The 19,435-nt window shown below is 36.2% G+C and overlaps 2 protein-coding genes across 2 annotated transcripts; one reads left to right on the plus strand and one right to left on the minus strand.

The window, feature by feature from the left end:
* Positions 1 to 14,133: 14,133 nt before the first annotated feature.
* Positions 14,134 to 15,569, plus strand: LOC6644136 (ciliogenesis-associated TTC17-interacting protein). The gene is made up of 2 exons (XM_002066942.4): positions 14,134 to 14,219; positions 14,279 to 15,569. Exons 1-2 carry the CDS (start codon positions 14,216 to 14,218, stop codon positions 15,514 to 15,516), a joined length of 1,242 nt encoding a protein of 413 aa, XP_002066978.1. The 5' UTR covers positions 14,134 to 14,215; the 3' UTR covers positions 15,517 to 15,569.
* A 913-nt stretch (positions 15,570 to 16,482) lies between these two features.
* LOC6644137 (tektin-4) lies at positions 16,483 to 18,585 on the minus strand. The gene is made up of 3 exons (XM_002066943.4): positions 18,145 to 18,585; positions 17,808 to 18,082; positions 16,483 to 17,747 (listed from the first exon to the last, which is right to left on the minus strand). The coding sequence occupies exons 1-3, from the start codon at positions 18,493 to 18,495 to the stop codon at positions 16,625 to 16,627; spliced, it is 1,749 nt and encodes a 582-aa protein (XP_002066979.1). The 5' UTR covers positions 18,496 to 18,585; the 3' UTR covers positions 16,483 to 16,624.
* Between the last annotated feature and the right edge of the window lie 850 nt (positions 18,586 to 19,435).

Below are 19,435 nucleotides of genomic sequence, written 5' to 3' on the forward strand. Positions count from 1 at the left end.
ATTATAAGCATTGGTAACTACCTAAAATTGCTGCTTTTTTGGCCGGCAGCAAGATAGAAACGCTAACCAGGCAACTCTGGTCTCCTACGTTTGATTTTCATTACCAAAAAAAAAAAAAAGGACACGAACATCAACATCGACAACAAGGCAAAATCCCCTTGATGCGATACGGGGATATTCCACTGCAAGTTCTCGTCGGCACACACTTGACTTGACTTGACTGAACTGGCCAAAAGTGCAGAGGCCAGAACAGAACCGATACAGAAGCAAGTTCGAAGTTCATCATCATCGAGCAGCCTGGAAGGCAGGCAGGCAGGCAGGCAGAAGTAACATCCGCACCCGAATCCGCATTGACGGTGTCCTGTGGCAAGAAAGCCAGCGAAGCAAATTGTTTTTAATTAAAAGTAAACAATATCAATTCATTCGACAGTTATCCTGTTATGCTGCTGACATGGCTGGCACCCTTCATCCAACCCTTTAACCCCCTATTCCATCGTCTAGCCTAATACCTTGGCCAAAGCATCCGTTGCAGTTGCATTGCTCTGGCAAGGGATTAAGAAAAAATAAAGTTTCACTTTGACATGGCCTGTCCGTTTGCTTATAAGTATTTTAGTGCAAATATTTTCGCAATTTCCAGTTAGAAAGTCGCAGCATTATTAATTGTCTTCTTTCTCTCTTAACGAGATTATATATAAAACATATATACAAAAATATACGGATAGACCAAAGTCTGTCTATCTCTTTGTTTCTTCAGTTTTTGTTGCTGCTCAACTTTTGTTGTACTTTACTTTTAATTGGTCTGAAATATCTAAAGTTTGTTATCAGATTTTGTTTTTTTTATACTCTTGTTTTTGTTTTATTTTTTTTCTTCTTCGTTTTTGATTATTATGAACGAATGAATTGATGAAGCAGCAGAAAAACAGAGTTCGAAAGATTTTTATAGTTATGCTTGTTTAAGCAAAAAGTTTTCCATTTTTACGGAATTCTTGTTTCCTGATTAATGAATGGTTGGCTGAAGAACTATGCGGAAAACGATGAATGCTCACAGATTAAACGAGGAAAAATAATGCAATTGGTTTTATTAAGCAGATACTTGGTTATGCGAATTAAGCGATTGAAATATATTTGTAGCTTAAAGATGCTAAGATTACAAATTTGTGAATTATGAATTGAGTCAATAAACTACATATAGTGTACAAGCTTTAAAGACAATGCTGAAACCGTTGCTTTATACGAACAAGTTTTATGCGTATTCAGCAATTATTTTTATTTATATTTTACTTTTTTGACTAACCTTTAAAGTGATCATCACAGAATTAAAGAAATAATTATATTTATCTTCTGCCAAAACAATTTTATATTTAACAGCAGCCATTTACATTAAAGTATAAAAATTCCAAACATTTTACACAAGAAATTGTTAGAAATTGAATCCTATTACTGGAGTTGTTTATTTTATTTGCCAATTTATGACATTGCTGATTTTTATTAAACATAGTCAAAAGCTTTCCCTCATAGATTTCTGGGAAATTTATTGGTATTGAACAAATATTAAATACAAATACAAATATATCTTGGGAAATTCTTGCATTGAAAATAAAGTAACATATGAAATAAAGTAATACAAAAAAGGAAAAAGAAAGATTTTCGGCCTTCGAAATCATTTGCCATGGCAATTTTCTATATGAAACATGTGTAGCTTTTCCTGCTCTTTATTAGTCATAATGAAAAATCTTGTTTTTCCTCTTCTTTTTTCTATGAGTTTCCTTTGCCACCTCTGAAGTGTCGTCCAATGAATGTATGTATGTATGAATGTAGGTACATTCTCTATGCAAAATACGAACAGATGAAGGGACACGGGGGTCAGCATCAGCAGCAATGGGAGCAGCATCATCATCATTATGAGTTTGTTTGGTGAAAGGAAATTCAGATGCGTGTGTGAGTGTGTGGGTATGGTTTTTGTATGTGTGTGTGTTTGTGTGTGTGTGGGTGGTGTGTAAATTTGCCAGTTTTGTTGGGGCGTTGCCATGGCTATGTTTCGACTATAACTGCCTCGTATCCTCCGTCCAACTATTTATTTTTATGACTTAATGTATAGCTACAGTTGTGTGTGTATGTGTGCGAGTGTGACTGTATATGTTTTCATGTGTTGGAAATGTTGCCATCTAAATATGTGAAAATTGCTCATTTCAAAAATGTTCACTGCTTGTATATGTGTGTGTGTAGGCAAATTGCCTGTCAAAAATTTGTACACAATTTGTTGTTATATTTTATTTCTCGTTGTTTTTTTTAACGTTGTCTCCGATATTTATCAGAGATTTTTGACTCAATTGTCGTAATAAAATTTTGCTACATATAGCCTTTATTTTAAAGCTTAAAGTTTTCACAGAAATACCATTGAAAAGTGTATGTTTTCTACTACATGAAGCAAACTTACTTAACGATTTAATAAGGTCAAAGTCATGAATAAAAATTGTAAATTGCCTTTACCAAAAATCTCTAAAGAAATGAATACTTACAGAAAACACCTAAGGCCAGAATCTTTTGTTGTATTGGGGAATATCGCCAACTGCTTTTGTATCGCTAAAACTTTTCTTAAAATGCAAATTAAAATACAAAGACGTAAATACAAAATACCAACATACAGGTTGGAATTAATTTTTAAATATCTTTTTAATTAACTATAATAATAATAATTTTATTTCATGTAAAGCGCTTTTTCAATTTATGTGTGATTAAGAGATATATATGTATATAAGTATTAAGATAAACGTGTCTAAAGTTCTAAAATTAATACAGTTTTTTTTTTACTATACTTTAACTTAATATGTACAAAAAACAATGAAAACTAACATTTCCTTTAAACTTTTTAAAAACCATTTCTACAACATTTTTATAACATTAAAAAACTCAAAAGTTCGCTTTTATTAGAAGCATTTTGATATTTTTTTAGTCGAAAATATCCGACATTGATTTGTATTGAATTTTGAAAGAGTATTCATATTGTGCCTCTCTGACTAGTGAAAAATTTCCTTCATTCTCTGCTTTGTCATTTTCCCCAGACTATTTTGTATGCAGCTGCCACTATCAGTTGCTGTTGTTGTAGGATTTCAATAGCCGAGTGCACTTTTGTGCCTCGACAAGCCCAAAAGTAACACTCGAGTCAGCTCGAGGTCTCAGGGTATTATCAACAATAGAAACTAGAAGAGCAAAAACTAAACAACAACAAGAATACAAAAACGAGAATGGAAGAAGAAAAAAAAAAAACATATTCAAAATGCAGGCACGTTTGGGGAATTGAACATAAAAAAATTTGGAGAACTCATTTTAAAGTCAAGTTAAGGATTCAACCTGCTGGTGCTGCTGCTGCTGTTGCTGCTGCTTTAGCTGGACTTGGCTGTATGTACATGTAATTTGCTGTTGCAACAACTTGTCGCTGGTGACATTTTGGCATGGACTTCAAGTTGGACCCCGCCTAACTAACTTCCTGTAACATGGCTGATGACTTGTATGCTGCAGCTTGCTTTCAATCTTTTGTCTTCAACGCAAAACCTCGTGTGTGTGCGACTCTCTATGTGTTGTCATTGACATACTACTACGACGGGAGCAGCAACTGTTGATGTTAAGTTGCAACTGACATTGGACCCGGAACAAAAGGCTATAGAGGTTGGCAGAGGAAACGCCAGGGTTAGAGGGATACAGAGAGTGTGTTACACATAGCAAAGGACGGGACGGGTTGTTGTTGTTGGGCAATGCCAAGGCGCAGTTATAGATACATCATGGTTTTTGCTTTAGGTTTGACTTGGAATTGGGTTTTATCTACGTTTTTGAGCCATGTGCATCAATCCGGCAACATGCCACTTGTTAACGCACAATAGAGCTCTTTTCACAACGTTGATTGATATGCCATGTTGTCGTCGAATGACTTCAAGGAGTCAAGGGTTAAAGGTCTCCCAGATTGAAGTCACGTTGCTTGAAGGTTAGTTTAGACAAACTGCAGTTCGTCTTTATTTCTTGTCTATTTTCTGTTTAGACCCAACATTGCTACGTGATATTGGTTAAATCTATTTAAACCAAATTGGAATACAGGAAAACTATCTAGTAAAAAAAAAGAAATAAATATACTTAAGCCTGGCTCCAACTTAAATTTTTGATTTAACTTGACTTAAATTTAATCACCATCAACTATTTATGATATACGAATCGGAGAACCTCGGTCTTTCCCGTAGAAAATTGATAAATTCAACATAGAAATAAAAGAACACATTTTTCTCTAATTTAAATAAGTTTTTGTGTTAAGTGATCGATGTTCTTCAAAATTTCATGCCGGCAAACTCGCTGTAAAGTATAACTAAAGCCTTCTAAGCCTATTTAACCAGATAATGGGCAAACTTCTTTATGTTTCTTTATGCGTAAGAAGCTCTTAAAACCCATGTGCATAAACGGGAGCCTAATCAGCATTCAACATTTACGACTGCAGCAGTAACCCAAGGCTGTGTGCCTTCAGGCGACCTTCATGGCCGTGCTTTGGCATTGACAACACTTTTCATTTGCTTTTTTTAGATACTTTTTGGGTAAAATGTTAGGAAAATATTGACAGTGCTATTATGTAGCGCGTACAAATTAATAGCAATGGCAAGGTAAACACTCACACACTTATACGGTCACAGGTTTGCACAGTCTTTCATACACATACACATGCATTCGTTGAGGATGTCTTTCAGGTAAATCTCTTAAATGCTGTTTGCATGTTTGTACGTGTCTTTGTTGGCAAATTAACACACACACACATACACAAACGCACGCTCATTCAGTCTTGCATACATGTATGTGTGAGCCTACACAAACATATACACAGTCATGGGCAAACAAAAAGTATAGCCTACCTATGCAGGCGGCGGCGTATTTATTTACGCCTTTGAGTGGTTTACGCCCAGCTGCCTCTCAGCTATCTCTATATCCCTTCTTCTCTCTCGCTCTTAGAGTCATTTTGTCTCCCTTTGTGTTTTTTTCCTTTTTTATACCCTTGCAAAAAGGGTATATTAATTTTGGTCAGAAGTGTGCAACGCATAGAAGGAAGCATTTCCGACCATATAAAGTATATATATTCTTGATCAGCACGACGAGACGAGTTCAAATCGCCATGTCCGTCCGTCCGTCCGTCCGTCCGTCCGTCCGTCCGTCCGTCCGTCTGTCCGTCCGTCTGGATCAACGCAAACTCCTCCTAGACCGTAAGAGCTACAGAGTTGAAATTTTGCATGTAGGCTTGTATATACTGCAGGCGTTGTATATCTCGGATTCAGCCGGATCGGATCACTATATCATATAGCTCCCATACAAATGGCAAAGTCACGAACAGTGACTTTTCTTAATAACTTCGTTATTTTCTGAGCTATGATCATGAAATTTAATACTGTTGAGTTAATTACACATATAAACGACTATGCCAAATTTGATTAAGATCGGGTGACTATATCATATAGCTCCCATAGGAACGATCTTTCGAAAACAGTGACTTTTGTCAATAACTTCGTTACTTTTGACGCGATTGCTTTCAAATTAAACATTTGTTAGTTTAATATATCTGTTAATGACTGTTTTGAATTTGATAAAGATCGGGTGACTATATCATATAGCTCCCATAGGAACGATCTTTCGAAAACAGTGACTTTTGTCAATAACTTCGTTACTTTTGACGCGATTGCTTTCAAATTAAACATTTGTTAGTTTAATATATCTGTTAATGACTGTGCCAAATTTGATTAAGATCGGGCGACTATATCATATAGCTTCCATAGAAACAATCGGTGGTGAACAGTGACTTTGATCAATATCTTCGTTATTTTCTAAGCCGTTTTTTCGCAAATATTAGACCTTTTACACAAAAAACTTGCAAGGGTATACAAACTTTGACGCGGTCAAAGTTAGCCCCGGCCCTCTGGTTTTTATTTATTTTTACTTTACACTTTTGTAAACAGTTTTTTAAGCAATATGTGTGAGATGAGTGAATGAAATGGGTAAACATATATGAGTGGCTCGGTTTCTGTGGTTCACGGTTCTTCTCCAACGCCTCATTCATCATTTAACGAGTGTACACTAAGTATGAATTTTTAGTAGTCGGAGGAAAAATTAAAATTTTCCATAGAGACAGCTTCTTTTTGCAAAATAAAATTGACAAAAATGGCAACAAAGATGGCAATTTAAACTAGTTGTCACTCTAATTGGTTAGTAGCGAAAATTCCAATCGTTGCTCTTATAGTCGATTATAAAAATAACGATACAGTATCTTCACTTATTTAGTCGCAGGATAAGCTGCCTGTCCCTGGTTTATTCATCTTTACTTGCATTGGCAGCTTTTCCTCGAGTTCTTTGACATGTTTTTGCAATCTACACTAATTAGTATACCTGCCTACTCTTTAAATATATAATACATTTTGGCATTGAATTATTTACTGCAGTACAATTTTTGCAGAATTATGCTTTATGTATATTTAAACAAAAATTATTTCTGTTTTTATTTTTTGTACATGGCGTATACATCCATGTCCTTTAATAAATTCTGCCACCTGGCAGGCATCAGCTAATTAAGCTGAAACTGAAAAGAAAAAAATAAGAAAACAGGAAGTAAATGAGCCAAGCTCGGTCAGTAGGTCGATTGAATTTTAGCCTTTTTTGTGGTAGAGGTTTATGATAGCTGGCGGTAGTGGTTTTTCTTAATTATATTGCCACAAAGTGAAAAGCGTTCAGACAGCTTCGCTCTAAATAATTAGCCAAGTTTTGTTTTATAATAACTTTATGTTGCTTTCCTCGCATAAGCACATTTAAAATAGTTAACCAACTAATAAGCTTGGTAAGTGAAGAGAAAAATAAAGATGGAAAAAATATTTAACATTAAAATTTTTTATTTAAACACATCATCATAATTTTATTTTAACTTTTTATATCCAAAAATATATATATTATATTCGTTTGTATCCAGTATAAACCAATCAATTGGATACTTACGACAAGATTAAATAAAGCATTAATATTGTTTTATTAATTCTTGAGTTTTTGACCATCTAATAAAATTTTATCATCTTGCATTTTTATACCCTTGCAAAAAGGGTATATTAATTTTGGTCAAAAGTGTGCAATGCATCGAAGGAAGCATCTCCGACCATATAAAGTATATATATTCTTGATCAGCACGACGAGACGAGTTCAAATAGCCATGTCCGTCCGTCCGTCCGTCCGTCCGTCCGTCCGTCCGTCCGTCCGTCCGTCCGTCTGGATCAACGCAAACTCCTCCTAGACCGTAAGAGCTACAGAGCTGAAATTTTGCTTGTAGGCTTGTATATACTGCAGGCGTTGTATATCTCGGATTCAGCCGGATCGGACCACTATATCATATAGCTCCCATACAAACAGCAAAGTCACGAACAGTGACTTTTCTTAATAACTAAGTTATTTTCTGAGCTATTGTCGTGAAATTTAATATTGGTGAGTTAATTACACATATAAACGACTATGCCAAATTTGATCAAGATCGGGTGACTATATCATATAGCTCCCATAGGAACGATCTTTCGAAAACAGTGACTTTTGTCAATAACTTCGTTACTTTTGACACGATTGCTTTCAAATTAAACATTTGTTAGTTTAATATATCTGTTAATGGCTGTGCCAAATTTGATAAGGATCGGGTAACTATATCATATAGCTCCCATAGGAACGATCGGTGGAAAACTGTGACTTTGTCCAATAACTTCGTTATTTCCTATGCTACGACTGTTTAGATAAAACGTTTTTCCACTTTGATAGCTATAGGTAAGGAAAGAGTTACCAAAAAAGTTGCAAGGGTATACAAACTTTGACGCGGTCGAAGTTAGCCCCGGCCCTCTGGTTCTAAATAAACGTCTTGCATTCTAATACTTAAATGATTAACAAAATTTAGTAGTTATTAAAAATATTCGAACGTCATTTTAGTACGTTTACCTAACTTTAAGGATTGAGTTCATTGTATTATCAAAAATTGTATGTATAAAGTAAAAGATAATGACCAAAATATAATAAAAGAAATACCTATATTTATTAGCAATTGGTGTTGATTTTAAAGTCATTAAAACATATAGTGTATCATTTAAAGTTACTTGAGTAGTTAAAGAGCAGATATAAGAAAAACAATTGAGTAATCGACATTTGGATAAATAAAATTGGCAAATACTTACGTAACATTAGGTATTTCAAAGTCGTCTATTTGATTTGCCTATAAAACAAAAAAAAAAAAAACCGGTGGGGTACTCTTTGTTTTTTGAAAAGTTTTTGTTTTTAAAATCAATAAACAACAATGCGAGATTGTGAATCGGGTGAAATTTATGCATGTTTTGTCTAAAATATTATTATGCAATGTAAACTACACTAAAAATCCTCCGAATGGAATAATTTATAACAAAACAGAAATTACTGAAAAAACAATCAACTTCTATCCAGAGACCGCACCTGGGCAGCACCTGCCACAACGACAACAACAACAACAACTACAGCTCAAACAATACACAGATACAACAACACCTTGGCTCAAGTTTTTTGTTTGGCTGCAGTTTTATTATTCTCATTTCCACCAAGCGCCATACCCCCATCACAGAGTTTTGAGTTTTGTTTGTTTGTTTGTCAATGCAGAAAGCCAAAAAATATATACGTAACTATAGAAATATAATAATAAATGAAAAAAAAAGAAAAATTAAAAATAAAAAGAAAATCTGTACACAGATGGAGCAACACAACAGAAGAGAGCAAAACAGAATGGAAGTGTGTGAATTGTTGCTGATAATACTCACTGAGATTGCATAATGAAATCAAATTGGAAAATAATTTGCATTTCGTATAATCATAAAAGTTTACTGAATTGAATGTTAATTTCCAACTTTCTGTGGCAAGTTCGCAAAAGTATAATCGTATTTTAAGTGAAGCAAGTACTCTGGCAAATAGGATACACAGAGTACCTTAGATACTGTTAATATTTGTTTGAATGTTATCCATACTTCCTAAACCTAAACCTAAAACACTCTAGGTTAATACTTTTTGTATCTCAAAGTATTTAAAATGATTTTTAGTTTTTGCTATTCATTTGAGAAGCTTTTAGAGTTGCTGAAATCTGAGATAAAAATATTTTAAGTTTCATAATGTTTCAAATAGAAATACAAATAGGTTTTAAGAGTTCATCTGAATAGTTGTTGAATATTATGATTTTTAAAAACTTTGAATTTGAATTTGAAAATTTTGAATTTCGAACTTCATGCCAGTTTTTTACGTAAGTTCGTTCTTTTTCGTTGTTTTTAAACTTTGCTTTAACTTTTCATGCGAATCCAAAAGGATTAATACTGGACAGTTAACGTTAAGCCAAACATATAAATAAGGTCTAGGTCGTAGTTTTAGAGAATTATTTTTCAATATTTTTGCTTTGAAAACATTTTAGGTAAATGGTAAAAAAAACTCCCTCAAAGGATATCCCAAACAATTATTGAAGCATGAACAAATGTTGTACTTTCTGTCATCTGGCTTCAATAATATTGATTCCTGGACTCAAAGTATTTGACCATGCCCCACTCTGTTTCACTTGCTGGTAGATAAATTCCCGTTGTCATTTTTATTGCAATTAATTTATGGTTTGTACACGCATGAATGCGAACATGAATAAATGTCACAAATGCATAAAACATTCATCAATCAATATTCAATTTATTTAATGATATTATTATGGTAGACTGACTGGGGTGACATGCGGACAGGCGGATGCGCCTGCAGACAAGGATGATGGAAGAAAAACAGGTTCCTCTTAATTACAAAACACTGTGCAATCATAATGATAGTGCTGAAATGTTAGTGAAACGTGACATTAGCCCTCATCAACATCAAGAACAACAACAACAACAACAAGACGGCAAACGGAATTACATTCAGAGGACTGGCAGAAAGGATGCATATCCTTTCACATGAACAGCTCATAAAAATGACTAGACTCCTGACATTAGCAAAAACAAAAACAACAGCATTAGCACTAGCACTTTTATATGCTTCAATCTCATACTTCTCCAGTGCACCTGGTTTCATTTTCATGCCTCCTCAGTTCACCCACTACTACACATGTGTATGGATGTGTGTTTGTCTATGTGTCTTTGCTCCTATACTCTCCTCCCCCATGAAGGAACATCTAACACGCAATCCTGTCAGGCTTTCAGTCAACACTCACTCAAAACGAGAGAGTTTATATGAGATGTATGCATTGTGTTCGTGTGTCCCTTTGTTGTGGATGTGTTAATTACAGAAAAATTGCGAGAATTTGTATTATTTACTTTGTTATCAAGATTGAGCTTGTAATTGCATGTCTCTGTATATATACACATATATGTACATATATGCCCTGTGTATAGGATGTGTAAGGATGCTTAGAATTCAAGCACAGCTCCTTTCCATTTAGTTGTTTGGTTTGAAGGTTAGCTTTTGTATTCTCTGTTTGCTTTATAGAAGAGTGAGAAGCGAAACTGCCCTAAAGGCTTCTGTAGGGATTTGTGCTAACCAAAGTGAATGAATTGACAATTATGTACGTTCATAACAGAGAATTCTTTATATGAGAACATTTAAAGAGATAATGGAGTTGAAGTTTAAAAACAAGTTAAGTTAATACGAATTATATTGGACTTTCTGTCTTTTAGCTATAATAAATAAAAAGGATTTTAGGGAATTTTTGTGATGCCAGAATGGCATGTTTCTGAATATTAGAATTACATATATATTCATCTTGACAAAGACAGTTTCGTCAGAATTGAAAATTTAATTATGCTTTCATCTTGGTTGTCCAACACAACAACTACATTTCTTTGTAATAGAGCACAGTTCCTTTATAAGTGCTCAATTGTAAGGAATCTTCTGTGAAGTAGTACTAACCAGTATCTTAACATCTGAATCTAGAGTCTCTGATCAGAATCCTGAGCTTAACATTGCTCTAATAATTTTTATTATGATCATTGTGTGCACTTTTCACTTGTTTCAAAGGTTTGTATTTTCGGCCTTCAGTTAGAGCTTATAAACTTGTAATCTTCATTTTGTAGCAATATTAATGAAAATGACAACTATGTATGTGAAGAGGTGTTGTACAGATCTGAATGGTTATGCCTCTGGCAATTGAGAGCGCTTCTCCAAGAACATTGAGAGAGCGAATTGGAGCAAGTGTCGTCAGTAGTCAGTAGTCAGTTGAGAGTTGAAAGTCGATAGTCGTAGTCGTCAGTTGTCAGTCGAAAGTCGTCGCGAAGCTTAATCAAAGTTGTTCTCAGTTGTCTTTTATATAACCAATGTACTGTAACCTAACCACTCAGATTCATTCATAATACTATTGTCAATAAACATAATCATTATAATAAACTTTACATGTACTTATGTATATCTTGAGCTAAGGTTATATTTTAGAAGTTTCAGAATTTCTATCTCTTTTGAGACTGAGCAACTTACCTATATTTTGCTGGGTCTAGAAAAAAAAAAGTTTTCTATCTAACGAGTACTGAAAAATTGTCAAATAAAATGATAGGTATATAAATTTTTTTGGTGTGTCAGCACGAGGCAAACCAAGAGCAACGTGTGTAATTTATTTAATTTAATGTTGACTTATTGTTAACTTGAGTGAGACCTTAACAGTTTTCTTTTTCATAACATTTGCTAATAGAACCTAACGTATCTGAATATTGATCTCAGTTTGAATTGCTTTTTGGACTCTTATTCATTGTTTTTATCCGTTTTTCAGTTCGTGGGCAATTTTCTGGATATCAGACAACATTTAGTTTGCTTTGCCTTTTGGCATTTCTTGCACACATTTTTCTTTAATTGTCTTTTGGTTAAGGCGGCTTGTGTATGGCATTGTGTTTTTTCCATCTACACCTCCTTCGTTATCGCCCCTTTGTTATGTTTGTCCCAACCTCCCTCTGTTGTTCTCGTTGTTGTTGTTGTTGTTATTGCATTCCTTGGTGCTTTGGTTTTTCGTTGGGCGCGTAAATAAATTTCATATCATGACATTTATTACTGACCCATAAGCCCCCGCCCATTCCAAAAGCACCGAAGGGGCCCTACCCCTACTCCATGTGGGCATGTAGATTACCCAACAGTTTTCCCCAATGGTTTTTCCCATGCCAAAGTCGCTAGTATGCCACCGCCTTGATGCCGCGCCCCACCCCGCCGAGCAGTGCCGCTCCGCCGCAGCGGTTACAATTTTCATTTAAGATTTGTTTTTCGTTTTGCAGTTTTTCCTTTTCACATTTTGATTTATTTTTGCACTCAATGTGGGCGAAACAATAAGGAGAGCAAAAGCAAAGCGATGGGCAGGAAAGGAGGAGCAAACAAATGCCAAGGAAATGAACGAAGCCTGAAATGAATTCGAATGAATGAACGAATGAATGAATGAAAAGTGTGTGGAGATGAAGATGAAGATTAAATGTAAGTGGACGACGGGCACACAGAAACAATTGTAGTTAATTTACGCCATAGGCAACGTCACTGAGAAAAATAAAAAAACATTGAGACAGAGAATACAAGAACAGACAGTCAGCGAATAAGAGGAAAAAAGTGCATACCACATTAACAAAAACACTAGCCGGAAATCTGGCATCGACTGTGATGTACTTCTTGTCCAGTCTGAAAACCTAATAAAGTTTTGATCCAAAAATACATTCGATCAACTAAACAGCTAGCTTCAAAATAGCTTTTCTAAGGGTGCAATCATCCTGTGCAATTACTCTGTGTTTATAGACTATTCCACTTTTTCATGGTCGGAAAAGTTCAAGGATAACAGGACAGCGCCAAAAAAAAGGTCTTTAAAGTAATGGTAGTGTAATTTGAAAAGAATCCCCGTTTTTTCTTTGGTAACCAAGATCTCGAAGTTCAATATGTTAGCATATTGAGTTCGCGTGCTTTGGGTAGATAGTTTTTTTTGCGACTTTAATATACCCTGTTATACACAAACTATACTGGATAACAAAATGAAAAGAAAATTTCAGCTCCTGCCCTTGGGGTCGTCTTTTTAAAGTTAACTTGACTGTGAAATAAGCAGAAAAAGCGAATGTAAAGACGAAAGAAAGAAAGCGCATTGCCTTTGTCTTGTTGCATAATTTATTTATATTTTTCTCCATTTTCATTTGGTTCCCTTTTATTTTTCGTTTTCATTTTTGGGCCAGTAATTCGCGCATTTAATAGGAAGGAAGATGCCTACAGTTCCGCCTGAACAAATAATTACAAGCTTAATAACAAATTTAATATTGTTCGGGAGAGGTCATTTTATTTATTATTGTTTACCCTTTGAGCTTCTCCTTTCAACTGTTGATTTTCTTCTCATACGTTTACCGAGTTTTTAATGAGACCATTTCGCCTGTTAACAATGAGACAAAGAGCAGAAAAAGTGGGCAGAAAACGAGACAGAGATGGGACAGAGGCATATCGACATTCATTTTGAGTTTGTTTCTTTGTCTGACCCTTTTTGTATTTGCTGTCCATTCCGCTTTACAGTCAGTGTCATTAAAACACGCACACCCACATGCACACGCACACGCACACTCTCTCTCGTATTCGCACTCTTACCCTTATTTACACTTGTCCTTTCGCCTACTTGTCCTTTCGCCTCCTTCCGCTTATGTTTCCAGTTTGGCTTCCCTTAACATGTTGTTTGTCGCCCTTTAAGTTCATTCGTCTGAAGGACTATTGGCCTTGCAATTAGTTGAGCATGTCAAGTTTCCTTCTTCTATTTGTCCGTTTATTTATTTGAATGCGTTTGCATAGCAAAATTTTGAGAGCAACTTGCTGTGCCTCGCGGAAAAAAGAATGAAACTCTTGAGAATTACTAAAACTTAGAACAACTTGACGACGTGAAAAAAGAGAGTGTTAAAAGTGACAAGTGACTAATTGCCTTACAGTTTGCTCCCTGCAAAGATCTTTAAGATGACATTGAAGAAAACGAAGGTGAAAGTAAAAATAAAACAAACTGATTTTGAGAAGTCCTAATTTGCCTTTTAACAAGATGCAATATATATATTCCACCTAGCTGCTAACTCTTATGGCTAATATTAAGGAGAAACAATTTTTATGCTCTTGACTATTTCCCCTTTAATGTCAAAATTTTGATCAATAACAAGTATTGTTCTACTGAAAATCGTATTAGTTTGTGTAATACAAAAAATTAGAAATAAAAATTTAAAGAATGGGTAAGAGCGTAAAATTCTAATCCATTTAATATTGATTGAAATTAATAGCCAATTTTAAGCATTCCTAGCAGAAGATGTTGGAACTGCTCACCTTAAACTAGATCCGCCGCTATTTGTACCCTGTGATTTGGAAAAATTTCGTGAGCCGGGAAAGAAACGAGCACATAACAAAGCCTGCGAAGAGGTGGACAAACTGAGTGCTGAAGATGAAATCAGTGTGTCGAGTATTATATCGGCACTTTTACGACCCATTGAATCTTCTGATGATCAGTATCGTGTTTGCGATTGGGAAATCGATCCCAAGGAGTTTATGCCTGTCAAACAGGCAATTATATTCAAGGAATCCCTGTTCATATCCAAATTGAGGAATACCAATTGCAAACTGAGCGAAAATGTAAAAGTATTTTTCGAAAGAGAATTAGAAACAATTGGCAAATTCTGTCTAAATGTGGAGGAAGCCTATGATGGCTATGTGGTCTATAGCAGCAGTAAGATGAAGAAGGGAAAGGGTATTATTGAGTGTGGACACCAATTAAAGGGTAAATATGATGATAAATTCCTATTGATTTGCGAGAAGCGTACGGAATTCGATCGCATCGATCATGCTAAGATCGAGAAAACATTGGAGCTGCGAAATCATGCCGATCTTCTGTTAACGGCAATTCGCGAAACCAAAATTAATGAGGAAACGCAGAAATTTAAGGCCACCATCGATATCAAGGATCGGGATCATATATTCGTGCTCGATGGCGGCATCATGCTGCTTATGCGCCATTTGATATGCAACAGTTTCGTCGGAAACTTTGAATACTACACCATGAACCTCTATGGCAGAGTACTGCGATGTAACCTGTTGGTCCACAAGGAGCGCAAGGTTGTGCGCATTTTCTATCGCACCTACAAAAACACAGTGCACATTGTGACCCAACAGTGCTTCAATGATGAGCTCCAGGATGTGGCCGAAACGTATATGACTCCTGAGGGCCGAATTGTTCTACACTTTTGGCGGGGTTATAATTATATTCTGCATGCTGCCTGTGCTCCACCAAAGCGACAAGAAACTATTGTACCCAAACTTGAGTTAATGTGGCGACAGGATAATGTTTTAAGCAGAAAATTTAAAGAAACGAAAGCCTTGAACTATGATAATGCCACTAGCTACTTAAGCGCTCATCCGGAACTGGCCGATTATATGCAGGATTATGTTTTAAATTTACTGCGCTACAAGCCAAACAATGTACTCGAGTTCTCCATCATGTTCTTTCAGAATATGGCTCCCAAAGGTAAAAAGGAATAAGACAAATTTGTATGTAGATAAAGTGAAGTTAAATTAAAGTCAATGTAGTTCAATTTTTGCATACCTTTAAATTAATTTAAAGACCTATTCACTTCTCGTCCTCTCAACAGTCCCTTATCAAGCTGTCAGTCTTTCACATTCCGGCCGCCTACACCAAAATTCCTTGACCTTGCTCCCAAAAAGAACAAAAAAAACTACATACCAAATCCATCAAAAATATTTTCGCCCAACATTTTGTCTCTTAACCCTTGCCCTTTCCACCTATCCTGAACATGAAAAACAACACGTTCCCGGGTAATAAATCTTGGTCGGCCAATGTTTTGCACGTATGCGGAAGAACTCTAGTAGAAGGAACAAACAGAAAAAAGAAAAAAAAAAAAAAAGCGAACAAGTTTCAGACGAAGAGACCGACAGGAGACATGTTACATACGGACTGTTTCTGTTTTGGATTTTGGAGTAAGGCCACAGCACGTGTCACTGTCACCATGATGACCTTTGCTATGTGAGAAACTATAGACAAATATTACTTAACTTAAATGGTAGAAATAACTATAAAATGGTTTTAAATTCTTCAAGTTAGTCTTTTTGCTTTTGGCTGGATAATTTATTAGCCTTGAACAGGACAGGAGGACAACAAATAGACAAATAGATATAGAGGGGCAGCAGAGGGAAAGAGCCAACTGTCCCAATATTTGTTGCTCCTGCGAAAGGCAAACATTAACAAATGTTGTCCATATCGATATTGAGCTCTTTACTCCCTTCTCAGACTCTCTGCGCTGATTCTGTGACTCCTCTCATGTGTATCTCTAAATTGAGTACGTGTTGTTCTAGCTGTTGAACGTGTTTTGGTAAATGGTAAAGCACACACGTGTGTCTGTATGGGAGAGAAATAAAGTTGGCAACATATTTCTTTCAGTTTTATGTATTTCCAAACGTGCCTGATTGTGTCCTTTAATGGCGGTTTAGTTGATTTCATTTGATTGGATTTATTAATAATAATTTAAACAAGCATCAAAATTTTATGCTATCATTTGAAACATTCAAAACAAAAAAATTTCGCACTACAAATTTAGCTTACTGACTACTAACTGAGTTCCATCAGTTCGTTCTAAAACTGTGCTGTGCCACTTAAAGCATTGGCCGATGGATAGTGCGAACGTAACAGCATGCAACGTTCTCTATCTGTGAACAAGGTGCGTCGCTTCAGCATTATCTCACGTTCCAGTTTAGCACGAGCTTTCACTAGATCGCCTTTGACCTGTTCTGATACCTCCAGCTCATGCAACAGGGCAGATACACTACTCTGAACGGTGTGCACCTCATCGATAAGATCCTGTTGAGCAACATCACGACAATTCTCAACATTCGGACGGAAGCTGCGATTATCCATGCGTGTCTGGGCCACCTTCATGGCAGCATCGAAGCTACGTACACGACGATGTAGCTGAAGAATACGTGTCTCCGTGTCAGCCAGATCTTGCAGAATTTGGCGCAAGTCATTCTCAAAACGCTGTACTGCCTCCTGGGTGCAATTGATACGAGCAGTCAGAGTCTTCTCTACGACATCAGCCTGCGTGCGGATATCTCGTGCAGCATTCATAAGGATTGAGTTTAGGGTATTTCTCAGTGCCACTGACTTTTGACGACACTTCTCACACTCTTCAAGAGTCTCTTGACTGAAGTGCTCCCAATATTTCTCCGATGCCTGCTCAGGTGGTTGACGCACTGCACCTGGACGGAACATAATGACACGCGAATTATTATTCAGTCCCACATTGAGTGTATCTATTTCATAGGCTTCCTTCTTGTCACTCCAATCGTATTCCAAACGTTGCCGGGCTGTGCGATTCTCCACTTGCTGGGTTTCAAAGTCTTCTAGGGTTTTCTTAAGCAGGCGGCGGATCTCCGCAATGAGAGCCAGCTCATTTACCAGCTCTTCTTCGGTTTGATCACGCACCAGTTCAGTATCGGGTCGTCCGGCACGCTTCGATATGCACTCTTTGGCTATGGATTCCGGAACACCCAATACGACAAGAGATTTGCGTAATCTAATGCGCTCCTCTTCCATGGTGCTTATCTCATCGGCCATCGCTTTGATGGCGTTCTCTAGAGTACCCTTCCATTTGCCAATTAACTGACTTCGGTTCCTTAACTTTTCGGTGGTTTCATTTTGAGTTTTGATCACGAGAGCGGATAGACGCTGATACTCTGTACTACCACTGAACCGATTTCTATAAAGCACATAGAAAAATTAAAGGGAGGACTGTAATGAATTTCTCAAATTTTCTTACTTATCCGCCTTATCCAAAACTTGATTAACATATGTAATTGTCTCCTGATTCCTTGCCCTCCACTCATTGGGACTATAACGCGTTATCGAATAGCGATCAACTACTGGTCGTGTGCCCGTCAATCCGGCCATGGGACTCCAATCTAATTTCCCGGATGCCCAAGGACCAACTGGACCCATGGGTGTTAGATGATCCTTATGAGGCATATCGTCACCTTGTTGAGGCAAATAGCATGGCGGATTTTGAAGATTATCCGCATTGGGATCCATTTGTCGCTGTAACAAAAAGTATTCAACTAATTAAAAAATAATTGCCAAAAATTATTCGTCAATCTTACAGCAAATTGCAATTCCGTCTGATTTTGTGGCATATGAGAACTTTGAAATTGCTGTTGTCTAATGTTACCCAATTGATCCTGTTGCTGATCAACGGCGGCGTGCAATTTCTGATAGTCTCCCACAGGCGCCAGAGCGTTCTGATGTAAATACTCTGTGGCAAGCTCATGTCGGGGGCCCATGGTCACTGGGGTAGGCTGCATTCCTCTGCGACCCTTTAACAAGGGCTGCTCCGGCAACAATGGACATAATACCGGAGCTGGGCATCCTCGTGCGTCGTTCAAATTAATAAGATTAAGCCCACAATCTCCTCCGCCAGTCTCCACTTTTTCCTCTTCTTTTCCGCAGTGCATATTTTCTCGTATAAAAATTGTATAGTTTGTTGGCGTTGAAATCAAACTGAAATTTTCCTTTAATTGTTTGTTTGAAATGTGTAAACATTGTGAATTGGGTTGCTTGGTTGCCCGGCTTTTATTATTGAAGAGCGAGCAACGGTTACTAGATTAGAAACATGTTTTGTTTTTTACGCAAATAGAAGGCAGTTTATTTTTTTGTTAATATTTTTAAACATTAATAAAAATTTTTTACCATTCCAATGATTTTTATATTTTTTAGATATTTGGTATTCATTTCCTGGTTTAGCATGGACTTTATATAATATTTTATTTCAGCCAAATAATTAGTCCAAATAAGGTGCGCGAAATAAGTAAGTAGGACACTACATTAATATCTACACCAACTAAACCGATAAAGATATTAAAATGAAATAAATTTATCTTTGAACTTTTTAAATTTATAAATATATTTCAGCCAATTAAATGGTTTTTCCATTCTGGCAAAATTAGAAAAAAATCAAACAAAATATTTTCAAACGAAATAAGTAACTGAAACAACTTTAAACGATTGAATAGCACTCTCCTCTGTTTCTTACCAATTGCAGTATACGAACTGCCATTTAATTAAGCGCGTTTTTGGGAGCATTTGGATGTTCAATTTGTCCGATTCTTGAAAAATGGCTTCTTATAAGCCCTTTATATTTGGAAATTACTTTCTGTGGGTATAAAGCCGTTAAATCAAGATGCCTTAAAGATTGTTTATCGGATTTGAGTCTAGTCTGCTTGTTAGTTTTGAGAGTTTTGTTTTATGATTGGGTGCATTATCACGCTAGAAAATGTATATATCCTGTCCAAATTGCACAAAAACGATCTCGGAAAACTCAACATAGTTTTGTGCATTTATATTTTATGCGATATAAAAGACATTAGAGTCCTTTCAACATACGGGAATTCCGTC

Source organism: Drosophila willistoni (assembly GCF_018902025.1).
Source record: "Drosophila willistoni isolate 14030-0811.24 chromosome 2R unlocalized genomic scaffold, UCI_dwil_1.1 Seg167, whole genome shotgun sequence".
Classification (NCBI taxonomy): Eukaryota; Metazoa; Arthropoda; class Insecta; order Diptera; family Drosophilidae; genus Drosophila; species Drosophila willistoni.